The 23,171-nt window shown below is 42.4% G+C and overlaps 1 protein-coding gene across 1 annotated transcript in view; it reads right to left on the reverse strand.

Moving 5' to 3' along the window:
• Window positions 1-5,331: 5,331 nt before the first annotated feature.
• Window positions 5,332-23,171, reverse strand: part of Mblac2 (metallo-beta-lactamase domain containing 2) — a 30,230-nt gene continuing 12,390 nt past the window's right edge. The window contains exon 2 of the mRNA XM_052743667.1: window positions 5,332-9,220. Coding sequence (XP_052599627.1) covers window positions 8,835-9,220 — 386 coding nt within the window. The 3' untranslated portion in view covers window positions 5,332-8,834. The remainder of the gene's footprint in view (window positions 9,221-23,171) is intronic.

A 23,171-nucleotide genomic window follows, 5' to 3' on the forward strand; every position in this document is an offset into this window, starting at 1 on the left:
AAACCAGCTTAAATTCATCTGGACAGGCCAGATCTACCTCAGATAAGTGCCAACTCCCCTGGTCTGGGACCACTCCAATTATAAAATAAAATAATGATGATTCTTTTCTCTCTAAGCCTTTTCTGTGTCACCAGCATCTTGTCAGAGAAAAGGTTCCCAGCCACGGCCAAGAGCGCTGCACATCTCCAGAGCAATGGACAGCAGACAGCCCATCATCCCACAACACCTGTCTACCTCGGAAGACGCCCCCCTTCCCTATTCCACCCAAGAGCCAACTGACATCCACCAGTCAGCTGGAAGCAGTTTTTGAGAGGAACGACACCCCTATTCCCATCTACCTGCTTTTTTTATAATAAGCAAGAGTCTGGGATGAAAGGATTCTGTATATGCACAGCTTGGCACCTTATTACGTCATCAGCTTGTGACTGCATCCCCAGCCTAAAAAGTAGACATGCACTCTCATGTGTTCTCTCTCTGTACTCTCCCTCCGTGCGGTCTCTGTCCCTGTCTCTGTCTCTCTCTGTGTCTCTTTGGCGCACTCTCTCTCTCCTTCTCCTAATAAAGTTTTAAAAGGTAACCATGGCTCGTGATTCCTCCACTCTCTTCTGCCGCCAGCCAAACCACAGCTGCTGTGGTATCTAGCCGCAACCAGGCACGAGCGCCGCTCTATACCCTTCACCCACAGTCTTTCATAGTCTCAACACTGTTTAAAAGTACCAAGTCTTTCCTGAGGCTCAAGGCAATCTCTTCATTTTAATCCCTGCTAAAATAAAAAAGCAAATTACATACTTCCTGCAAAGGGCCACAAGAATATATTATGGAGATTCAGCTGTATATTAAAGCTATACCTAGAAAACTCAGAGCAATTTTCTAGAGGAAGCTATTTAACAAGGAATATTTGGTGTTATTCAGTTTTTAATATATCAGCTGTCTTCTGCGATGAAATTCTTGTGTGCCCATATACTACTAGGCATTATGGCAAACAATTTAGCTTCTCAGACCTGCTGCTGATGCACTAGGTAACACCCGCGCACAGGCTGTGGCTGCATAGACTTGTTTCTTGTACAAATGAAACTCAGTCCATTCCCTTCCTTCAGGCCTAGTAGCATTGCAGAGCTATTGACTCAGGACAATAGGGCTTTTTGTATAACCAGGTGTAGTAAAGACTGGAGCAGGGTTGCTGGAGGCAGAGCTGCCTGGCCAGGGAGAAGAGAAGAAGGCAGAGTTTCTCAGAGGTGGGGATGGGGTGGAGGGATGGGGGTTGTTGGTGTGGTGGTGTAAGAAACAAGGAAGGAAAGATGGAGGATGAAGGAACAGAGGACGAAGATGAGGTCGAAAGCATAGGAGCTTAGTTAGGTCTGTGACAGGGCAGTAGGTACAGAGAGGAGCCGTATGTGAGGATGGAGCTGAAGCTATATAGATAGAATTTTGTCTTAGAGAAATAAAGTAATGGATGACAGAGCATGGTGTACATAGATTCCTTTCCCTCAGATTACCCCCTGCAAGACACCGGGACCCTGGGAGGGATTTTCTCAGGGCAGGCCCTTGGGAAAATTCTGTTAACTTCCAGCATATAATGTCACAGAATACACATTCCTTTTCTAAGAGAGAGAAAAGGGGGTGTAGTGAAAAAATGCTGGACCAAAGCAAGCCTGAAATCACATAAGGCAAACTCCAAATTGTGTAGTTCTGTGTCTGACATCAAACAGCTTAGATGGCTCTGCTTTTCCAGCTTTACTGAGAGCAACACACTGTTCTTTGGTTCTGTTCTGTCTGCAGCCCTCCTTGGCAGACATCCCATAGCTCTGGTACCTCCAACATCTTGGGGTCTCTAATGCAGTCCAAGCACAGTGCTGAGGCAGTAGCTGAAACTTACATCTTGATCCGCAAACAGAAGGCAGAGGAAGCTAACTGGGGATGGGCTGGGCTGTCACAGCTGCATAAAAAGGCCTCTCAGGGACTCCCTTGCAACTCAGCTGGCCTCAGTGGCTCTCCTTAACTGCAGAGAAAGACTCCATAATCCCCTCACTAGTATACCCTTTGTAACTCGAAAGCCAGAACTGCTTGGCCAACGCTGCCAGTTGGGATGGAGTCTGGCCTCCTCCTTGAATTACATTTGCATAAACTTCGATCCATTGCTTTTTACAAACATTCCCTAGGACCTTTACATTACAAGGTTAGCTGGCTGGGGTTTTGCCTGGGTGCACCACTCCATTTATTCCATTTGGCATCGGACTTCTCCTTATAGCTTTCAGCACAAGCTTTGACTCCAACGTTAGAGTCCATGGTGATCTTTTTCTCCTCAAACTGTATAGTTTGTATTTCTTTTTGCCTTGCTTGCCCTTTTTCATTGTAGAATGGCATAAAAGTAATTACTAATAACCACGCAACAGAGTCAATATTAGACTGTTAGTCCAAAACTTTTCAATTTAGCCACAGGCAAATTCTTAGGGCAAGGGGCAGAAAACAGACATATTCTTTGCCAAAGTATCACAAGAATGGTCTCTAGCCCAGTTGCTAATAAGAGAAACCTCGTGAGCTGGGCCTCCATAGTCCACATTGTTCTCAGCACTATTGTCTAACTACTTGGAAGTGTTCACTTACATTGTCCAACTATTTTCTTAGTCCAAAGTTCCAATATCTTCCACATTCCTCTAAAAGCAAAACAAAGCAAACAACCGTATGGTAAGGCCTGTGATAGCAACAGTCCACTTCCTGGTATTGACTTCTGTCTTAGATACTTTTCTATTGCTGTGACAAAGCACCATGGCCAAAGCAACTTATAAAAGAAAGCATTTAATTTGGAGCTCACGATTCAGGAGGGTCAAATTCCACGGTCCTTATGGGGGGGGGGGCAGAGCATGGCAGCAAGCAAGTAGTCAGGCATAGTGCTGAGGCAGTAGCTGAAACTTACATCTTGATCCACAAACAGAAGGCAGAGGAAGCTAACTGGGGATGGAATGGGCTTTTAAAATCTCAAAACCCTCCTTTAAAGACTTACCTCCTTCAACATGACCACACCTCCTAATCCTTTCTAAACAGTTCCACCAACTGGGGACCAAGCATTCAAATATATGAGCCTTTGAGGGACATTGTCATCCAAAATACCACAATTATTGTTGTTTTTTTTTGGTTTGTTTTTTTTTTTTGTTTTGTTTTGTTTTTTCGAGGCAGGGTTTCTCTGTAGCTTTGCACCTTTCCTGAGACTCACTTGGTAGCCCAGGCTGGCCTCGAACTCACAGAGATCCGCCTGCCTCTGCCTCCCGAGTGCTGGGATTAAAGGCGTGCGCCACCACCGCCCGGCCACAATTATTGTTTTAAAGAAAGTATTCTAGTAATAGTGCTGCGATGGATGGATGGATGGATAGGATAGATAGATAGATAGATAGATAGATAGATAGATAGATAGATAGATATAGATGGGGTGGGTGGATGAATGGATGGATGGACAGATAGATAGATGGCGAGCAAGCACTTCGGTAGTTGATATGCTAGAACCCAGGTGAGACAGACTGAAGTTAGAAAAATGAAGGCAGAAGATTGAGTCACATCATGAACATGTTAGCATTTTTAAAGGAAAGTCACAATATCTTGTGTATTTGACTCTGCATACCCGTGAGAGAATTGGGAAAATCAAGAGAGTTGTGCTGTAGACGAAACGTTTGTGTGTTCCTAAATTCATGTTGAAACATATCCCACAATATGGTGATATAGCCTTTTTTTTTTTTAGCTGATTATGAAGGTCAGGGACAACAGAGAGTCCTCTTATGTTTCTGATCCTTGAAGTCACAGCAAGGAGGCAGCAGTCTAGGAACTACGAAATGAGCCTTCCCCAGATTTGTTGGCATCTTGACTGTGGAATTTGCAGCAAAGAGTTTGACTGGAGATTTCAACCAAAAACTTTAAAAAGAATTAAACCAAAATTCAAAACTTGTCCACCAAAATTGGAGAGATGGAACAAGTAGATTTAACCAGAGCAATTTATGCCACAAAATAAAATAAAAGGTGTCGAAATGTGAAGGAAAAAACAGTCCATTTGAAGACACATCATCTTACACTTATAAAGTGTGTAAGGATTCACCAAGTCAGTTCCCCACAGTTTGACATCTTCGGCCCAATTCTCTTTCGTCTTTACCATATATTCACAATTCATCATTCTTAGTTCAGTTTATAAGCCTGAAGCTTAGCTTTTTCTGTTGGACTTCATTTCTTTTCTTAATGTTTTAAGATTTACTCTATTTTAGAAGACTGGAAAGAAAGCTGGGTGGTTGGAATTACCTGTGCTTTTCTAGAGTACCTGCGTTCAGTTCTCAGCACCCACATAAGGCAGCTCACAAGTACCCCTAACTCCAGCTCCTGGGCCCTGATGACCTCTTCTGGCCTCCATGAATACCTGAGCACATGTGGTATATACATACACAGAAATAAAAAAAATTTAAAAATCATTTTTAATTATGCATAAATGTATGTGACCGTGTGGGTGAGTTGTCAGTGCCTTAAAAGCCCTGAAGAGGGCAAGAGAGCCCTCACTCAAACTCAAGTTACAGCTGGTTATGAGCTGCCCAGCCTGGGTACTGGGAACTGAACTCTGGAAGAGCAGCTGGTGCTCTTAAATCACTAAGCCATCTCTCCAGTCCTCTGTTTCTTATACATGAAGGGCTTTGTATATGTAAAACTATTCACATGAAATAAAACTGTATATTAATAAGTTTTATTTAATCAGAATTTTGTTAGTTTAAATCTTGAACTCAGCTATAGAACCTAAAAACAGAATAGAAGAAAAGTTTTCCTTCCCTATAGCACCTTAACTTTTTCTTATTGAATTGCAAGCACTCTTTATATGTTCTTGGGTTTTTTACTCTTTTGTGCTGTTAACAAAGTATAGAGGTTGTGAATTTCTTCCTCCTCCTTCTCCTTCCTCTTCTTTCCCCTCCATTATTACGACATATAATTTTAAGCCACTGATGATTTTGTTGGGATTCCTTTTTCTAAATGTAATGCAGCCCCTCCCTCTTCTACCGCACACACGTGTGGTTTTAGTTTACATGTCTGCATTTCTAATCAACTTGGGATTCGTTTTTATGCTGGCATGACCTTCTTCTCCCATGGGAGAACCTGTAATGGTATTGAATCCTCTGACTGGATTCGTCATTTACGAATGAGGTGTTTGGATTCTTCTAGGTTCTGGATTGCTTCCCCCAGACTTTACACTTTATTTGTTAGGAACTTTTGACACTTTCATTTAGTAAAACAAAATTTTACATGGTATATTCTTTCTAAGTTATTAAAAAGAAATTTGTTAATGTTATATAAAAAGCACCACTTATACACTGAAATAAATGGGCACTTTAATAGTTACCACACCAATGTTTACATACACTTATCAGAAAATTATAGGACAATTTGTGCATGTCACATTCATATTACTATCCATATAAGAACAAATACACATACCATTTATTCAACTACATCAGCATAGCACACAAGGTTTCAGTTTGTTTTAAGCTTTTCAGTTTAAAGGAGACATTAATTAAATAAAGAAAGTGAAAGTCCACGAGCTCATTATCAACAATATAAACAAGAAAATTTTTTTGAAATGTCTAACATTTTGACAACTTTGAGTTACATTTACAATATTCTATTTCCAAAAATCATAACTCTAGGGTCACTGTCAGGGTGAAAATATATTTTTGCATTTTCTAAATATGCTATTAGGATTTAATATTATTTGATTTATTCTTCACATGTGTGATGTATTGGAAAGTAAAAATATATGTGGCCAATTCTATGGATTGTGCAGGTTTAGAGAGGGCACAGTTTGCTAGCAGACATTGTTCCTAGTCCATGCTGTATGACACTGGTCAGTTACCCCCAGTGCTGGAACCAGGGTACACATTTACAACCTACCATGAATACTAAATGAGCATGAATTTACTTTCATATTTTTCACATGGTAGCAATACTGAAATATCACAATCTTACACTGCAATATAATTAGAAAAACTGAAAGATTAGGGAAATCAACAAAAATATCAACCTATACTGAAAATTGCACTTTTAATAAATAGGGAGAAACATCTTATCAGGAATAAATTTTTCCTAATAAAGTTTAACGCCTACTCTATCCTGATTTTAAATAAATACTAAAATATGATAAAATAGTCAATGATTAAGGACTTTTGGCTTTATTTTGTGCTGCTGATACAAAAATAATGACTATATTTAAGGCTTATTGACTGTAGTTGCCCTGAACCAATCTCAATTCTCAGTACTGTGTCATCAGTTGAAACAGACTCACTGTCTTGAAGACCATGACAGACTTCATGATACTCCATATCTGAGCCAATCATGGCCTCCTTTCTGACTCTAAGCAAAGGTTTACGTGGTGGCATGTAATCACTCAGTTCATATGCCTTTAAGAACATATGCATATGCAATCACATATACAATCACAAACCCATCTTATTCATGCTAAATACTTGGTACTAAGAATAAATGAGACTCCAGAAAATTAAATTTATATAGTCACAAGGAATAGGCTAATCCATCTAGCAATTCTTAAAACCTGAGGCTCATATCGTTCCCAGCTTCCCTCCAATTCTGACTCAAAAATCCCCTTTTCCAGGGCATTTCCCCGTACCCTACTTCACACCCTTTTCCTTATATCCTTTATATTTAAGCATAATTTATATTAACTTCAACTTGCCTAAATTATTTTTTGGGTTTTGTAGCCTTTAACATCCAGCTAAAATGTGTTTTTTCACTTTCAAACCTCCTGCATTGTTGAGCACAGTGCTGTGTATGTATGTGTGTGACTGTATGTATGTGTGTGATTGTGTATACGTATGTATGTGGTTATGTGTATGTATGTGTGAATATGTATGTGTGACTGTGTGTAGGTATGTGTATGACTGTGTGTATGTATGTGTATGACTGTGTGTGTATGTGTGTGACTGTGTGTATGTATGTGTGTGACTGTATGTATGTATGTGTGTGATTGTGTATATGTATGTATGTGATTATGTGTATGTATGTGTGTATATGTATGTGTGACTGTGTGTAGGTATGTGTGTGACTGTGTATGTATGTGTGTGGCTGTGTGTATGTATGTATGTGTGTGTGTGTATATGTATGTGTGACTGTGTATGTATGTGTGTGACTCTATGTATGTGTATGATTGTGTATATGTATGTCTGTGATTATGTGTATGTATGTGTGTATATGTATGTGTGACTGTGTGTAGGTATGTGTGTGACTGTGTGTAGGTATGTGTGTGGCTGTGTGTATGTACTTGTGTGGCTGTGTGTATGTATGTGTGTGGCTGTGTGTATGTACTTGTGTGGCTGTGTGTATGTATGTGTGTGGCTGTGTGTATGTACTTGTGTGGCTGTGTGTATGTATGTGTATGACTGTGTGCACTCACATTCGTGAATGTTTGCCTACTGAAAGAATAAAAAAAACCTGAAGAACCTGGGTGTTTGTAGGGTAAAATGTTACATAACTTGACAGAAATAAGAATTGCTGTTTTTTCCTAATATTAAAAGATCTGGTTTCCAAAAGTGGATCTGTTTGATCTAGAATATCAGTAATAACATGTCAATAATAAAAATGTAGTGGGAAACTGTTTTAAAAACTTTTATGAAATATTCCAAAAGACTTTTTGATAAATTATTATTAAAAGCACCGAACCCAAACACTTTACCTAGTATCACTGAATAGTGGTTTAATGTTTCCTATGATGTCTGAGCACAGACTTGTTTTAATTCATGACAAGGGACGCTGAGCAGGGACAGGTGTTGTGAATCAGGATAAGAAGGCCATTTGCACTAGTCAGTAGATAATACATACATGGCAATTCATTTAAAAATTCTTCTGTGGTACATATACATGTCATATCAATCAAAGGAATGGTTTACATTAAGATGTCATAGATATCCGGAATTGTTTTGGTACTGTAAAACATGACACAATACTGAAGTTGCTATTTAACCAGAAAAATTTTGTTTATATTAGCTATTAATACTAAAATAGGATATAATAAAAAATTATTCTCAATGTGTATATTTTCAAATTTGCCTGACAGTGTCCTTTTAAGAAATCTGACAATCTGAAGTTAGGTTACATACGTTTGAATTTCACTTTCATGACTGAAATATTACTTACACAATAACAAACAACAGACAGTAGTGTTTTACTGAAGCACTCCACAGTTTAGATTTAAAGCTTTGCAACAAGACAACAAAATTCATTGTACTGTTTGTAAGTTAAATTATATATCACGTTATGTCTTATACAAAGAATAAGAAAAAATAAAAAAGAGGCATAAAATCCAGGGTCACAAATATGGGATGTTTTAGCTGTCATCCTAATGCTAATTCATATTGAGTTCTACTTTATTTTTAAACCCAAGAAATTTTATCTTTAAATAAAACATGGACACAGAATCGGGTGTGAAGGGCAAGCCCAGAACTCCATTTGGTTCCCCCTAGGCATCCCGGGAAGTGCACCAAGGAGGAGCATGGGCAGGTTTTGCGCTGCGGTGAGTGCATCCCTGCTGCCCAGATCACCCCACAGCATTTACAGAGCAAACGCTCTGAAATGAAAGCACTGACCAGCTGGCTTCTTCCTTGGAAAAAAGAAAAACATACGACGCTAAGACAGCTACTTTTGTTTTTTGTTTTGTTTTGTTTTTGGCTTCCTCATTCTTAATCCTCTTTTTCTCTAATATACAATATGGTTATATAAAAGCACTTTTTGAAATGCTCACTATTAAATAACACAAGGGAACCGAGTTAATTTACACAGTTAACGCCAACAAAGGATCAGGACAGACACTAAGGGGAGGTCCTGGAGTTTGTCACACGGAGGGCCAAACTTGCCAGAGACCTCATGGCAAAAGTAGACACTTTGTGGCATATCCCAGCTTTTGAAATGTAGTTAGAAGCTAAACGAAAAAGCCTTTCAGCACCAAAGGTATTGAAGTGCCCGGGAAGCACCTTCTCCACGAGACCTGAGTCCACTAATTCTATGAGACGTTCACAAGTCCCAACATAGTCGCTTATCCTGCTGTACGGGAGCCAGTCAATCAGGGAGCCATCATACACCACATCGCCACTGAAGAGAACCTTCCGGTCTTTGTCATGTAAGCAAATACTGCCTCTCGAGTGACCTGGCATGTGCATAACAGTGAGCTGTCTGTCACCAAGGTTGATCACGTCCCCTACAAATAGAAACAGAAGATACCAATAAATATATCACAGTATACTTGACTTTCATCATCGAAAAAAAAACAAAAACAGAAGTGCATTAAATAGGTTTTGAGGAAATTGATGATGACATTAGTGCTGTGGGATGTCCTGTATGTTAAATGTGTTGCTCTGATTGATTGATAAATAAAACACTGATTGGCCAGTAGCCAGGCAGGAAGTATAGGCGGGACAAGGAGAGGAGAATTCTGGGAAGTGGAAGGCTGAGTCAGAGAGATACTGCCAGCCGCTGCCAAGATGAGAAGCAGATGTTAAGACACCGGTATGCCACGAGCCACGTGGCAACTTATAGATTAATAGAAATGGATTGATTTAAGATATAAGAACAGTTAACAAGAAGCCTGCTATGGCCATACAGTTTGTAAACAATACAAGTCTCTGTGTGTTTACTTGGTTGGGTCTAAGCGGCTGCAGGACTGGCGGGTGAGAGAGATTTGTCCTGACTGTGGGCCAGGCAGGACCAGGAAAACTCCGGCTACACATTAGCTTTACTTTCATTCCACAACGATTATGTTTCTCCATGCGATGGGGGGCATGGGTGTGTACCTGTTCATGCACGCATATGTATGTGGAGGTCAGAGGGAAATGTATCTTTATTGCTTTCACCCTTACTTTTTGAGACTGAACCTGGAGCTCATAATTAGGCAAGACGAGCTGGCCCATGCACTCCAGGGACCCTGCTCTTTCTGCCTCTTCAGTGCCAGGGTTATAGGCACATGGGATACTGGCTTATTTCACAGGTGTTGGGACCCAAACATAGGTCTCTAAGCTTGCATGCCAAGCCCTTCACTGAGCAGGCCACTCGCCAGCCCCCAGTACTTTGTTTCTTAATGCTAATTTAAAAACAGGTAGCCTTGGGGCTGGAGCAACAGCTCCGTGGTTAAGAGCACTTGCTGTTTTTCCAGATGACTCAAGTTCAGTTCTCAGTACCCATGGCAGTCAGTACCAGCTACAATGAGATCCCACACCTGTGGCTTCCATGAACATCTGTACTGGCATGCACATACCCACACGTAGACACACCTACACATAATTTTAAAAAATAAAAATAAATCCTTAAAAAATGGGTGACCTCTATTTTATTTCTGTTGTTTTATAGACTAGTATTTACCAGATTAGCTTTTGCCCAAGTTACTATTATCAAATGCTACCTCTGTAGGTTATTAAAACAAAATTTAAAAAAATGATTATTCTATGGCCAATTAATTTTGAGAATTCTTGCTTAAAAGAAAATTAATCATATTTCTTTTGTATAAGTTTCATAGAGCTGTTGATATGCCAACAATATTGCAGATATACATAAATACAGCTGTATACTTTTCCAAACTCCCTGGACCATGAAGCTTCCACTCTTCAGGAGTCGGTATCCTGGCTGCACAGGCTGGGAATGTGGTTTTAGTGAAGTGCATCACATTTTGCCCCTTAAGCTGTCCCGTGGGGTTGGGGCTTGAGGAAAAAGTACACATGGAGATGCTCTTGGTAATGCTATTTCTGTGAACAATGAACCGTTTGATAGGTAAACGGTGCTGATGACGTAAGACGCAAGACCCTGAGGAGTGAGGGCAGGATCCTAACCCCATTCCTTCTTGGTTCTCACCCAGGAACCTCACATCTTCTGTTGTTCCAATTGAACTTCTTCGGGCTTACCTGCTACCATCCAACTGGATACACTCTCAAATTCCTCACAACTATTGACTGTAAGGGGAGATGGAGGTATATAGGAAAATGGCTGTTTCACTGGGATTAAATCAAGTACTAACATATACACTCAAAAAGATTCTTACTGTAATCTCTAGTTCACATAAACTGTAGGAAGAAAATTAATGAACTATAGCTAAAAGTTAACTAAGGAATTAAATGGTATAAAAATCAAGACTTGATAAGCATAAAAGGAAAACAATAAAGACATGGAAGAAGACTAAAGATAACTAGCAGGACCATGAAAAGAGCAGATCTAAAGCCAACTGTGTCTTCGCTTGTGAAGGAAAAACCCTCTCATCATGGGCAGAGGTGGATTAAAAAAGCAAGATGGACAAAGTTGCCAGGAGAGGACCTTATAAACTCAGGGACATAAACCATGAAAAAGTTATGTAAGACAAAACAGATTTTTGCCTAGGAAATAAGACCAAAGAGAAGCAGATTTTATGAGGATTAGGTCAATACACTTAAAAAAATTATATATGTATACTGACCTAAAACCAACCAGAAAAGTGCATGATGGGAAAACTGAAAATTCAGCCAGGAGTGATGTCTCCTACCTATAATCCCAGCACTTGAGAAAATAAGGCAGGAATCCTGCTGTAACTCAAGGTTAGCTTGGGAAGCAGTGATTTCCAAGCTGTCCTGGGCTACAAAGTGAAAGCCAGTCCAAAAAGACCAAACTAATCAATAAATAACTTTATCTGCACAACTAAAAGTTCTTCTCTGAATAATTCATAAAACAAGAGAAAGTTAATCAGAGTACAGAAGACTAAGATAATACTTATTAATCAAGTTAATATAACTTGATATCTAGAGAGATAACATTCTTTTGACTATATATGGGATATTTATTTGTCTATAATGCTAAGACATAAATCATGCTTCAATAAACTTAAAAGGAATAAAATCATGCAATTGTATAAATAATAAAATAAAAATAATAATAAACATAAATAATCTGACAATATAATTAAAGCATTTTAGAAATAATTTATAGTACATCTTAAATAACTAAAAATAGTAATAAATTAAAAAATAGCAAAAATGAATATGGGAAATATCCACAGAAATAACCACCATACTTTTACCCAGCTTATGAAGTAAAAAGGTAAAAATTAAGTATCCTGGGTTGAAGTAAGTTGAATGAAATCAAAACACACCAAAATTTGTGGAAACTGGTAAAGCAGTATTTAAAATTGCTTTAAATGCTACTTTATAAAGTTTTAAGTACTGCGATCAATTTCAAAGATGTTCTCCTAAGAAAGTAAGAGCAAATCGAACACTAACGTGTATTAAGAAAGAAGCAATAGCTGGCTGGGGGCTGAATTAGTCACAATGCCTCCCATAAAAGTGTGAGGACTGGAGGCCGGATCCTCAGCACCCATGCCATAAAGCTGGGTATGGTTGCGTACACTGGGGACAGTGCACAGGATGAGTGGAGACAGGGAGGCTCCTGGAGTTTTCCAGCCAGCCAGCCTAGTCAACTGGTGAGCATCAGGTTCAGTGAGAGACCCTGTCTCAAAAGGTAAGGTGGAGATGAACTTAAGTGTTGACCTCTGGTCTCCATTCATACACATACATGTATACATCTAACACAAATACATGTGAAAACTTTTAAAAGAATGATAATGAGGAATGTAGGAAATGGGGCCAGAAGTGGTTAAACAATTAGGAGAACGTGCTGCCCCTGCAGAGGACCAGGGTTAGTTTCCCAGCACGAACATGGTGGCTGTAACTTTGGTTCCAGGGGAGCTGATACCCTCTTCTGGCCTCCTCAGCATTAGGCATGTAGAGCACATATATAAATGCAGGCAAACATTCATACACATAAAATGCAAATAAATCTTTTTTTTTTATAAAAAGAGCATCAGAAAAATAAAAAAGAAATGTTATTACAGAAAAATCAGGGGAGACAAATTGGATTTTGAAAAATGCAACAAAATTAGTATACTCTTGTCTAGGCAAATCAAAACAAAATTGACGAGAAGACACATTGCCAAAATCAAGAATGAAAGAGGGGAAAATCCTGAGTGTAAAGACAATAAGAGGAAGCTGTCGTCGTCGTCGTCGTACAATTGACAATATGTACAATATGTGAACAGTCAGGATGAGAAAAACCCCGTCTTCCAACAGGGAAAGAGGGGAAGTGCATCAGAATCACAGGAGGGGTGACGGGCAGCTGGGAAGCGTGGTGAGCACCGTGGGAAGTGTGGTGAACACCGTGGGAAGCGTGGTGAGCACAGTGGGAAGCGTGGGGTGAACACAGTGGGAAGCGTGGTGAGCACAGTGGGAAATGTGGTGAACACAGTGGGAAGCATGGTGAACACAGTGGGAAGCGTGGTGAGCACAGTGGGAAGTGTGGTGTGAACACAGTGGGAAGTGTGGTGAGCACAGTGGGAAGCGTGGTGAACACAGTGGGAAGTGTGGTGAGCACAGTGGGAAGTGTGGTGTGAACACAGTGGGAAGTGTGGTGAGCACAGTGGGAAGTGTGGTGAACACAGTGGGAAGCGTGGTGAGCACAGTGGGAAGTGTGGTGAGCACAGTGGGAAGTGTGGTGTGAACACAGTGGGAAGTGTGGTGAGCACAGTGGGAAGTGTGGTGAACACAGTGGGAAGCGTGGTGAGCACAGTGGGAAGCGTGGTGAGCACAGTTGGAAGCATGGGGTGAACACAGTGGGAAGTGTGGTGAACACAGTGGGAAGTGTGGTGAGCACAGTGGGAAGTGTGGTGAGCACAGTGGGAAGCGTGGGGTGAGCACAGTGGGAAGCGTGGTGAACACAGTGGGAAGCGTGGTGAGCACCGTGGGAAGCGTGGTGAACACAGTGGGAAGCATGGTGAACACAGTGGGAAGCGTGGTGAGCACAGTGGGAAGTGTGGTGAGCACAGTGGGAAGCGTGGGGTGAACACAGTGGGAAGTGTGGTGAGCACAGTGGGAAGCATGGTGAACACAGTGGGAAGTGTGGTGAGCACAGTGGGAAGTGTGGTGAGCACAGTGGGAAGTGTGTGGTGAGCACAGTGGGAAGCGTGGTGAGCACAGTGGGAAGCGTGGTGAACACAGTGGGAAGCGTGGTGAACACAGTGGGAAGTGTGGTGAGCACAGTGGGAAGTGTGGTGAGCACAGTGGGAAGTGTGGTGAACACAGTGGGAAGCGTGGTGAACACAGTGGGAAGTGTGGTGAACACAGTGGGAAGCGTGGTGAGCACAGTGGGAAGCGTGGTGAGCACAGTGGGAAGCGTGGTGAACACAGTGGGAAGCGTGGTGAACACAGTGGGAAGTGTGGTGAACACAGTGGGAAGCGTGGTGAGCACAGTGGGAAGCGTGGTGAGCACAGTGGGAAGTGTGGTGAACACAGTGGGAAGTGTGGTGAGCACAGTGGGAAGCGTGGTGAACACAGTGGGAAGTGTGGTGAACACAGTGGGAAGTGTGGGGTGAACACAGTGGGAAGCGTGGTGAACACAGTGGGAAGCGTGGTGAGCACAGTGGGAAGCGTGGTGAGCACAGTGGGAAGCGTGGGGTGAGCACAGTGGGAAGCGTGGTGAACACAGTGGGAAGTGTGGTGTGAACACAGTGGGAAGTGTGGTGTGAACACAGTGGGAAGTGTGGTGAGCACAGTGGGAAGCGTGGTGAGCACAGTGGGAAGCGTGGTGAACACAGTGGGAAGTGTGGTGTGAACACAGTGGGAAGTGTGGTGAGCACAGTGGGAAGCGTGGTGAGCACAGTGGGAAGCGTGGTGAACACAGTGGGAAGTGTGGTGAGCACAGTGGGAAGCGTGGGGTGAACACAGTGGGAAGCGTGGGGTGAACACAGTGGGAAGTGTGGTGAGCACCGTGGGAAGCGTGGTGAACACAGTGGGAAGCATGGTGAACACAGTGGGAAGTGTGGTGTGAACACAGTGGGAAGTGTGGTGAGCACCGTGGGAAGAGTGGTGAACACAGTGGGAAGTGTGGTGAACACAGTGGGAAGCGTGGTGAGCACAGTGGGAAGCGTGGTGAGCACAGTGGGAAGTGTGGTGAACACAGTGGGAAGTGTGGTGAACACAGTGGGAAGCGTGGTGAACACAGTGGGAAGCATGGTGAACACAGTGGGAAGTGTGGTGTGAACACAGTGGGAAGTGTGGTGAGCACAGTGGGAAGCATGGTGAGCACAGTGGGAAGTGTGGTGAACACAGTGGGAAGTGTGGTGAGCACAGTGGGAAGCGTGGTGAACACAGTGGGAAGCGTGGTGAACACAGTGGGAAGTGTGGGGTGAACACAGTGGGAAGCGTGGTGAACACAGTGGGAAGCGTGGTGAGCACAGTGGGAAGCGTGGTGAGCACAGTGGGAAGCGTGGGGTGAGCACAGTGGGAAGCGTGGTGAACACAGTGGGAAGTGTGGTGAGCACAGTGGGAAGCGTGGGGTGAGCACAGTGGGAAGCGTGGGGTGAGCACAGTGGGAAGCGTGGTGAACACAGTGGGAAGTGTGGTGTGAACACAGTGGGAAGTGTGGTGTGAACACAGTGGGAAGTGTGGTGAGCACAGTGGGAAGCGTGGTGAACACAGTGGGAAGCGTGGTGAACACAGTGGGAAGTGTGGTGAGCACAGTGGGAAGTGTGGTGAACACAGTGGGAAGCGTGGGGTGAACACAGTGGGAAGTGTGGTGAGCACAGTGGGAAGCGTGGTGAACACAGTGGGAAGTGTGTGGTGAACACAGTGGGAAGCGTGGTGAACACAGTGGGAAGTGTGGTGAGCACAGTGGGAAGTGTGGTGAACACAGTGGGAAGCGTGGTGAACACAGTGGGAAGCGTGGGGTGAACACAGTGGGAAGCGTGGTGAACACAGTGGGAAGTGTGGTGAACACAGTGGGAAGTGTGGTGAGCACAGTGGGAAGCGTGGTGAGCACAGTGGGAAGCATGGTGAACACAGTGGGAAGTGTGGTGTGAACACAGTGGGAAGCGTGGTGAACACAGTGGGAAGTGTGGTGAGCACAGTGGGAAGCGTGGTGAGCACAGTGGGAAGTGTGGTGAACACAGTGGGAAGCGTGGGGTGAACACAGTGGGAAGCGTGGGGTGAGCACAGTGGGAAGCGTGGTGAACACAGTGGGAAGTGTGGGGTGAACACAGTGGGAAGCGTGGTGAGCACAGTGGGAAGCGTGGTGAACACAGTGGGAAGTGTGGTGAACACAGTGGGAAGCGTGGGGTGAGCACAGTGGGAAGCGTGGTGAACACAGTGGGAAGTGTGTGGTGAACACAGTGGGAAGCGTGGGGTGAGCACAGTGGGAAGTGTGGTGAGCACAGTGGGAAGTGTGGTGTGAACACAGTGGGAAGCGTGGTGAACACAGTGGGAAGCGTGGTGAGCACAGTGGGAAGCGTGGTGAACACAGTGGGAAGCGTGGGGTGAACACAGTGGGAAGCGTGGTGAGCACAGTGGGAAGTGTGGGGTGAGCACAGTGGGAAGTGTGGTGAACACAGTGGGAAGTGTGGTGAACACAGTGGGAAGTGTGGGGTGAACACAGTGGGAAGTGTGGTGAACACAGTGGGAAGCGTGGTGAACACAGTGGGAAGCGTGGTGAACACAGTGGGAAGTGTGGTGAACACAGTGGGAAGCGTGGTGAACACAGTGGGAAGTGTGGTGAACACAGTGGGAAGTGTGGTGAGCACAGTGGGAAGTGTGGTGAACACAGTGGGAAGCGTGGTGAACACAGTGGGAAGCGTGGTGAACACAGTGGGAAGTGTGGGGTGAGCACAGTGGGAAGTGTGGTGAACACAGTGGGAAGCGTGGTGAGCACAGTGGGAAGCGTGGTGAGCACAGTGGGAAGTGTGGTGAACACAGTGGGAAGTGTGGTGAACACAGTGGGAAGTGTGGTGAACACAGTGGGAAGCGTGGGGTGAGCACAGTGGGAAGCGTGGTGAGCACAGTGGGAAGCGTGGGGTGAACACAGTGGGAAGCGTGGTGAACACCGTGGGAAGCGTGGTGAGCACCGTGGGAAGCGTGGCGAACACAAGAAAGCGGCAACGCCGTCGAGAAGCACAGGCACCTAGCACCCATTTAAACAGAGGAGTCTCCAACCTCAGCTCACTCCCTTGCACCTGGCTGGCTCCAATACTCAAAACTTATCAAACTGCTGCTCTTACACACTGTTTTCTGCTTTGCTGGTATTGTTGTCTTGCTACCTCAGCTTTTAAAACGTTGTTATTTCATGGCCTATGATCAAGACGCTAAACCTAAGAATCCATTAGAGAGAAGACAGAACTGAGATATACACTAAAGGCATAGAAAATCTATCTAGTGGTTTATAGCATAAAGTCCCCAAATCCAAATACATGGACATCCAAGCACAGTGGACACTTAGAATCTCAAGCAGAAATGATGAGAAGAACTCCTCTGTAGCCTATTATGGTCAAGGTGCCAAGAACACACAACAAGGAACAATATTAAAGCTGTAAGAGAAAGATGTCAACTGACATTCAAAAGCAAACACAGAAGAATAACATCAGGCCTCTCAACAGAACTAGAAGCCATAAGAGCATAAACAATATATTTCAAGCCCTGAAGGTGAATACTGTCTAACCAAGATATACTGCAAGGCTATCTTTTAAAATCAGCAGATACACGTGTTTTAAGACCTACACAAGTTAAAGAAATTCATTACCACCAAGCCAGCATTGCAGACTATATCTGAATTCTAATCACAGAGAAGGAGTACAGGATCAGTCACTATAACACGGGAAATAATACATTTACAACAGAAACCAATGAATGAAGACAAAATAGGCAATGATCAATCATATCCAAATTAGTCAACCCTCAAACCCTTAACTGATGCAGGGGAGAAAGAAAATAACAAACAACACAATCAACCAGGAAAACAACCAATGAAAGGATAGAAATTAGCAAACTCTATATAGTAAACTAAATGTGAATGGTTTTAACTCCACAATTTAAAGTTCTGTACTAGCTGTTTGGATTAAAAAATATGACTGAACTATTTGGACTAAAAGGAACACACCTCACTGACAAAGACACAGATGAGCGTGAAAGGCTGACAATCCAGTGCCCAGCAAACAGAAGCTGGCCAAGTTACTCTTGGATTGAATAAGACAGACCTCAAGCCAAAATTAATCAGAAGTGATAAAGCAGTTCAGTACATATCAGTGAAGGAAACAATTAACCAAGAAGGCAGAATCATTGTAGCTACATATGCATCAAATATTGGGGCTCTCAATTTATACAACAATTAACAGACATAAAAGGACAAGTGAATCCTGATAAAGGAATGGGGATAACTTCATATATCACCTATCTTTAGAGAGGTTATCAATACTAAAAGTCAATAAAGAAATGTCAGTATCTACACTATATGCCAAATGGACAACTATGAATATTAATCTTTTCTGCACACATTCTTCTAAGCAGCCCATGAAACTCTCTCAGACACAAATCACATTTTAGGTCATAATGTGAGTCTCCACAAATTAAAAAAAATAATTTTTGCATCTTATCAACTCATACTTGAATAAAGCTAGAAACCAGTAACAAGAGAAGACAGAGACTATGCAAACAGATGGAGGACTAGAAAACATGTTTTTAAATAGCCAGTGGGTTAATTCTAAATTGAGGTTAGAGAAATGGTTAAGAAGTTAAGAGCACTAGCTGCTCTTCCAGAAGACCCATGTTCTATTCCCAGAACACACATGGATATTCACAACCATATGTAACTCCAGACCCAGAGGAGATCTGATACACTTTCCTGTCCCTGTGTGTGTGCACAGACATGTATGTAGACAAGACACCCATATACACAAAATTTTGAATCTTAGAATTAAGGGCGGTGGTGGTGCACGCCTTTAATCCCAGCACTTAGGAGGCAGAGGCAGGCGGATCTCTGTGAGTTCGAGGCCAGCCTGGTCTACAAAGTGAGTTCCAGGAAAGGCACAAAGCTACACAGAGAAACCCTGTCTCCAAAACAAGAATTAAAAAAAATGAAAGCATAACAGCAAAGGAAGTTCTAAGAGGAAAGACTAAATAAACGTGAGCGATTACACCAAAGAATTAGAGATCACAATCATGTAATGATGCACATCAAGGTCTTAAAAAAAAACGAGAACAAGCCAAACCTAAGAGCAGTAAATGTAAAGAAACAGAAAAGATTGGGGCAGAAAATTAATGAAACAGAAACCAAAAGAATAGAAAGAATCCATTACACGAAGGACTGAGTATTTGAAAAACAAAATAAACACGATCAATTAACCCTTTGCCAAGTTAATCCAGAGAAAGACCTAAATCCATAAAATTACAGATGGAAGGGGGACATTAAGAAGATACCAATAAAATCCCCAAGATAATTAGGGAATAATTTGAAAACACATTTCAAAAAAACATAAATGACCCACCAAAAATTAATCAAGAAAATATAAACAACTCAAATTGGTCTATAAAACGGAGGTCAGAGCCATAATAAAGCGATTTCCAACACAAAAGCTCAGGACATTCACTGCTCATGTCTACCAGGCCTTTAAAGAAAAATTAAAGTCAACTCCTTAAAGTAGTCCATAAGATACAAAGGGGAAGAACACTTTCAAACTCACTCTATGAGCTAGTGCTACCCTGATACCCAAATCAGATAAGGACACAATATTAAAAAGTATAGATTAATTTCCCTGAGGAACATACATGCAAAAATCCTAAATAAAATACTTGCAAATCAAATTCAAGAACAGCTTCAAGGGCCACCCAGGCCTGGTGGCTTTCTCTCTGTCTGATGTGTGCAGATCAGGATGTAAAGCTCTCAGCTCCTGCTCTAGTGTCATGCCTGCTTCCTGTCATGATGACCACAGACCCTCTAAAAATGTAAGCCCCCAACTAAATGCTTTCTTTTATAAGAGTTGCCTTGGTCACGGTGTCCCTTCACAGCAACAGAACTGTACCTAAGACACAGGGTCTTATTTTGTAGCCCTGACTGGCCTGGAATTCCCTATAGACACCAGGCTGGCCTCAAACTCACAGAAATCTACATGCTTCTGCCTTTCAAGTACTATGATTAAAGACATGCACTGGGTCTTCAAAGAAATATTAATTGTGATTAAATATGAGACACTTTCAACAAAACAGCAGGATACAAAATTGACAAGAAAAATCAGCAAATTTTTATATGCTAATAACATACTTACGAAGAAAGAAATCAGAAAACATACATAATTTAAAAAGTAAAACACCTAGAAATAAACCTAACAAAGTTTAAAGACTTCTATAATCAAACTAAAGGAAAAAAAAACTGAAAAAGACACAAGAAAACAGGAAAAAAAAAGTCCTATGTGAGTTTCTTTTCCTGATGCTGTAATCAAAATACCCTGACAAAAGTAACTGAAGAAAAACAAAAGGTTTATTGTAGCTCATGTTCAAAGTCCAGCCTATCACAGCAGGGAACTCAAAGTAGAGATGTATGGCTGTGATTGATGTGATAAAAGTTGAACGGCCAATAGCTAGAAAAGAGGTTAGGTGGGACTTCCTGGGACAGAGAAGACACTGGAGAGGGGACACCAGGAGATGTGGAGGAATGGGCGGTATGGAGAGATGAGGTAACAAGCCACGTGACAGAATGTAGATTAAAATAAATGGGTTAATTTAAGTTATAAGAGCTAGTGGGACAAGCCTAAGCTAAGGCCAAGCTTTCATAATTAATAATAAGTCTCCATGTCATTATTTGGGAGCTGACTGGCAGGACAGGAAAAAGAATCACCACAGAGAGATAAATGAATGCTGTTGCTGCTGATCAGCTATTTCTCCATCTTATACAGCTCAGCATTCCTCAGCCCAAGGAATGACCCTGCCCACTATGAAGATGGACCTTCCCACATCAATGAATGTAATAAAAATAATCCCCCACAGGCATGCCCAGAGGCCCATCTCCAAAGTGATACTAGATTCTGTCAAGTTAATAGCACCAATTAGAATCTCCCAAGCTTAAGGACTGCAAGAGTCGTGATGATGGTTGTGTTATGAAGAATGACCTACAGATTTAATGTATCACCATCAAAAAACAAGTGGCATTCATCACAGAACTAAAAAGACAATTCTAAAATTTATATTGAAGCACAAAAGACTTTGACTAACCAAAGCAATATTAAGTAGGAAGACAGTATCCCATACATGGTTTCAAGTTACATCTCAGAACTATAGTAGCAATATCAGCATTGAATGGCAAAAAACAGATATCAGATCAATGGAAGAAAGCAGAAGATCAAACATAATAAATGGAACCATAGCCACCTAATTTCCAACACAGTTGCCAAAAATATACATGGAAAAAAAAGTCTCTTCAACAAATCAGGCTGAGAAAACAGGACAGTCATATGTTGTGTGACTTTTCCTGGAGAAACATGACCAAACATCTATTAGTCCTTAGATAGTCAAGACAGTGACCCAAAGAAACAATTCCATCCAAACTCAACCTGATGAACAATGAGCTTATTGAATTACTTACAGGAGCATGGGTAAGTCAAGACACTCCATCACAGGAGCATGGGTATCTCAGGACACTCCATCACAGGAGCATGGGTAATTCAAGATACTCCATGACAGAGATTAAGGATAATCCTGAAGGTCACTGACCTCCATTTGTTAACAGTTGCATGCCAGCTAAGCCTTTTCATTTTCAAAATCCTCTTCAAGCTGGTGTAATACATACTTTTCAGGAGTGGCTCTGTGCAACATTTATTGGCCTCCTGAAATTCATTTAGCCCCCTTTGAAGATACCTTAAAATTTATCAGCCTAAATGTAGCCTCTATAAGACCATTAGTTATGCTCCTTGTGAGCTGCCTGGTTTTTCTTTATGGTTCTTAGTTGTTCTTTTGCAGAGCTGCCTGATTAAGTCGTGATGGGATCAAGAAAAATGGGCCTTGGCAGTTCATGTTCCTGGAGTTGTATCCATGTCAGTGGATGCCCACATGCTCCAGAAGAGAATTTGACATCGCTGCTGCCATTGTTGCTGTTATAGCAGAGGCGGCCACCACTGCTACTGTTTCTGGGATTACCATTTCATAATTGCTTACTACAGCTAGGACAGTAGAGACCCTGGCAGCAAAAGTAGCTACCACAGTTAGTTAATCTTTCATTCTATTGGGCATGATAAATTTAATTCAATAGTTATATACATTTTGATTGGCTTTGAAAATTATAAATTTATAAACTCAAGTTCCATTTGCTTTTGGGATACCATCTTACAAGGACTCCAATTTGCAGTAAGGCTTGTTAAGGAAGGGAATGGCTCAGTTGCCTTTAGCCTACTGGCTATGGGGGGGTTAGGACTTTTGTTGGTCTTTCCTGTGTTGAACACACAGACTGCAAGCCCAGCGCCACTTTGAGATCTTTGGCAGCAGTTAACTCTGCAGCTCACACACGATTAAGCCTGTATGATAATGAGTATTCAGAGATGGGTAATGCCTGGGGGCGCTCACCAACCTAAGACAGAGCACCTGTGTGGCCTGGGCAGGCGTCTCCATGACGGGTAAGGTGACCTGCTGATGTCCCATGCAACCTAAGTCAGCAGCTGATTTATTAGTAAAAGGGGACCTGTAGGGCCCTGGCCCCCGTTTTGGATAACTGTTGCCTTGATTGCTGACCTTGACCTTGATATCCTCCCTATGCTAATTCCCTCCCAAGTTTCACCCTCCTGAATGCTTAAGGGAAGTTCCTTGTCTATGTATCCTGCACAATGGGTAGCGTCTGAACCTGCTAGAAGAGAAAGTAGGAAGTAGTCTTGAACGCATTGGCATAGGAGACCACTTCCTAAATAGAACACCAGTAGCACAGACTCTGAGAGAAACAATCAATCAATGGGACTGTGGTGGTATTTTACTTATACTGAAATGTGATTTTAATTGTATGTTAATAAATAAAGTTGTCTGGGGGTCGGAGCTATTAGAGTCAAGTCATAGCAAGTGCATGGCGGCGGTGGCGCACGCCTTTAAGGACCTGGAGGGCGGTACATTCAGACAGTGACGAAGCAGTCACATGTTTGGGTTTACAACCAATGAGAAGGCAGAACAGGAAGACTTTAAAGACAGACACACAGGAAGTAGGTCCTTTTCGGAGAGCTCTCTTGGCTGGAGAGGATCCCTGAATCAGGAAGGGTGAGGCTCTTAGCTCTGACCTCTTGGTTTTCTTCTCTGAATTGGCTCTGTGTTTCTTATTTGGTAAGACCGTTGGATACATCTACATGGGACCTCTTG

This window comes from Peromyscus californicus, unplaced genomic scaffold (genome assembly GCF_007827085.1).
Source record: "Peromyscus californicus insignis strain IS unplaced genomic scaffold, ASM782708v3 Scaffold_18__1_contigs__length_77618521, whole genome shotgun sequence".
NCBI classification, from domain to species: domain Eukaryota; kingdom Metazoa; phylum Chordata; class Mammalia; order Rodentia; family Cricetidae; genus Peromyscus; species Peromyscus californicus.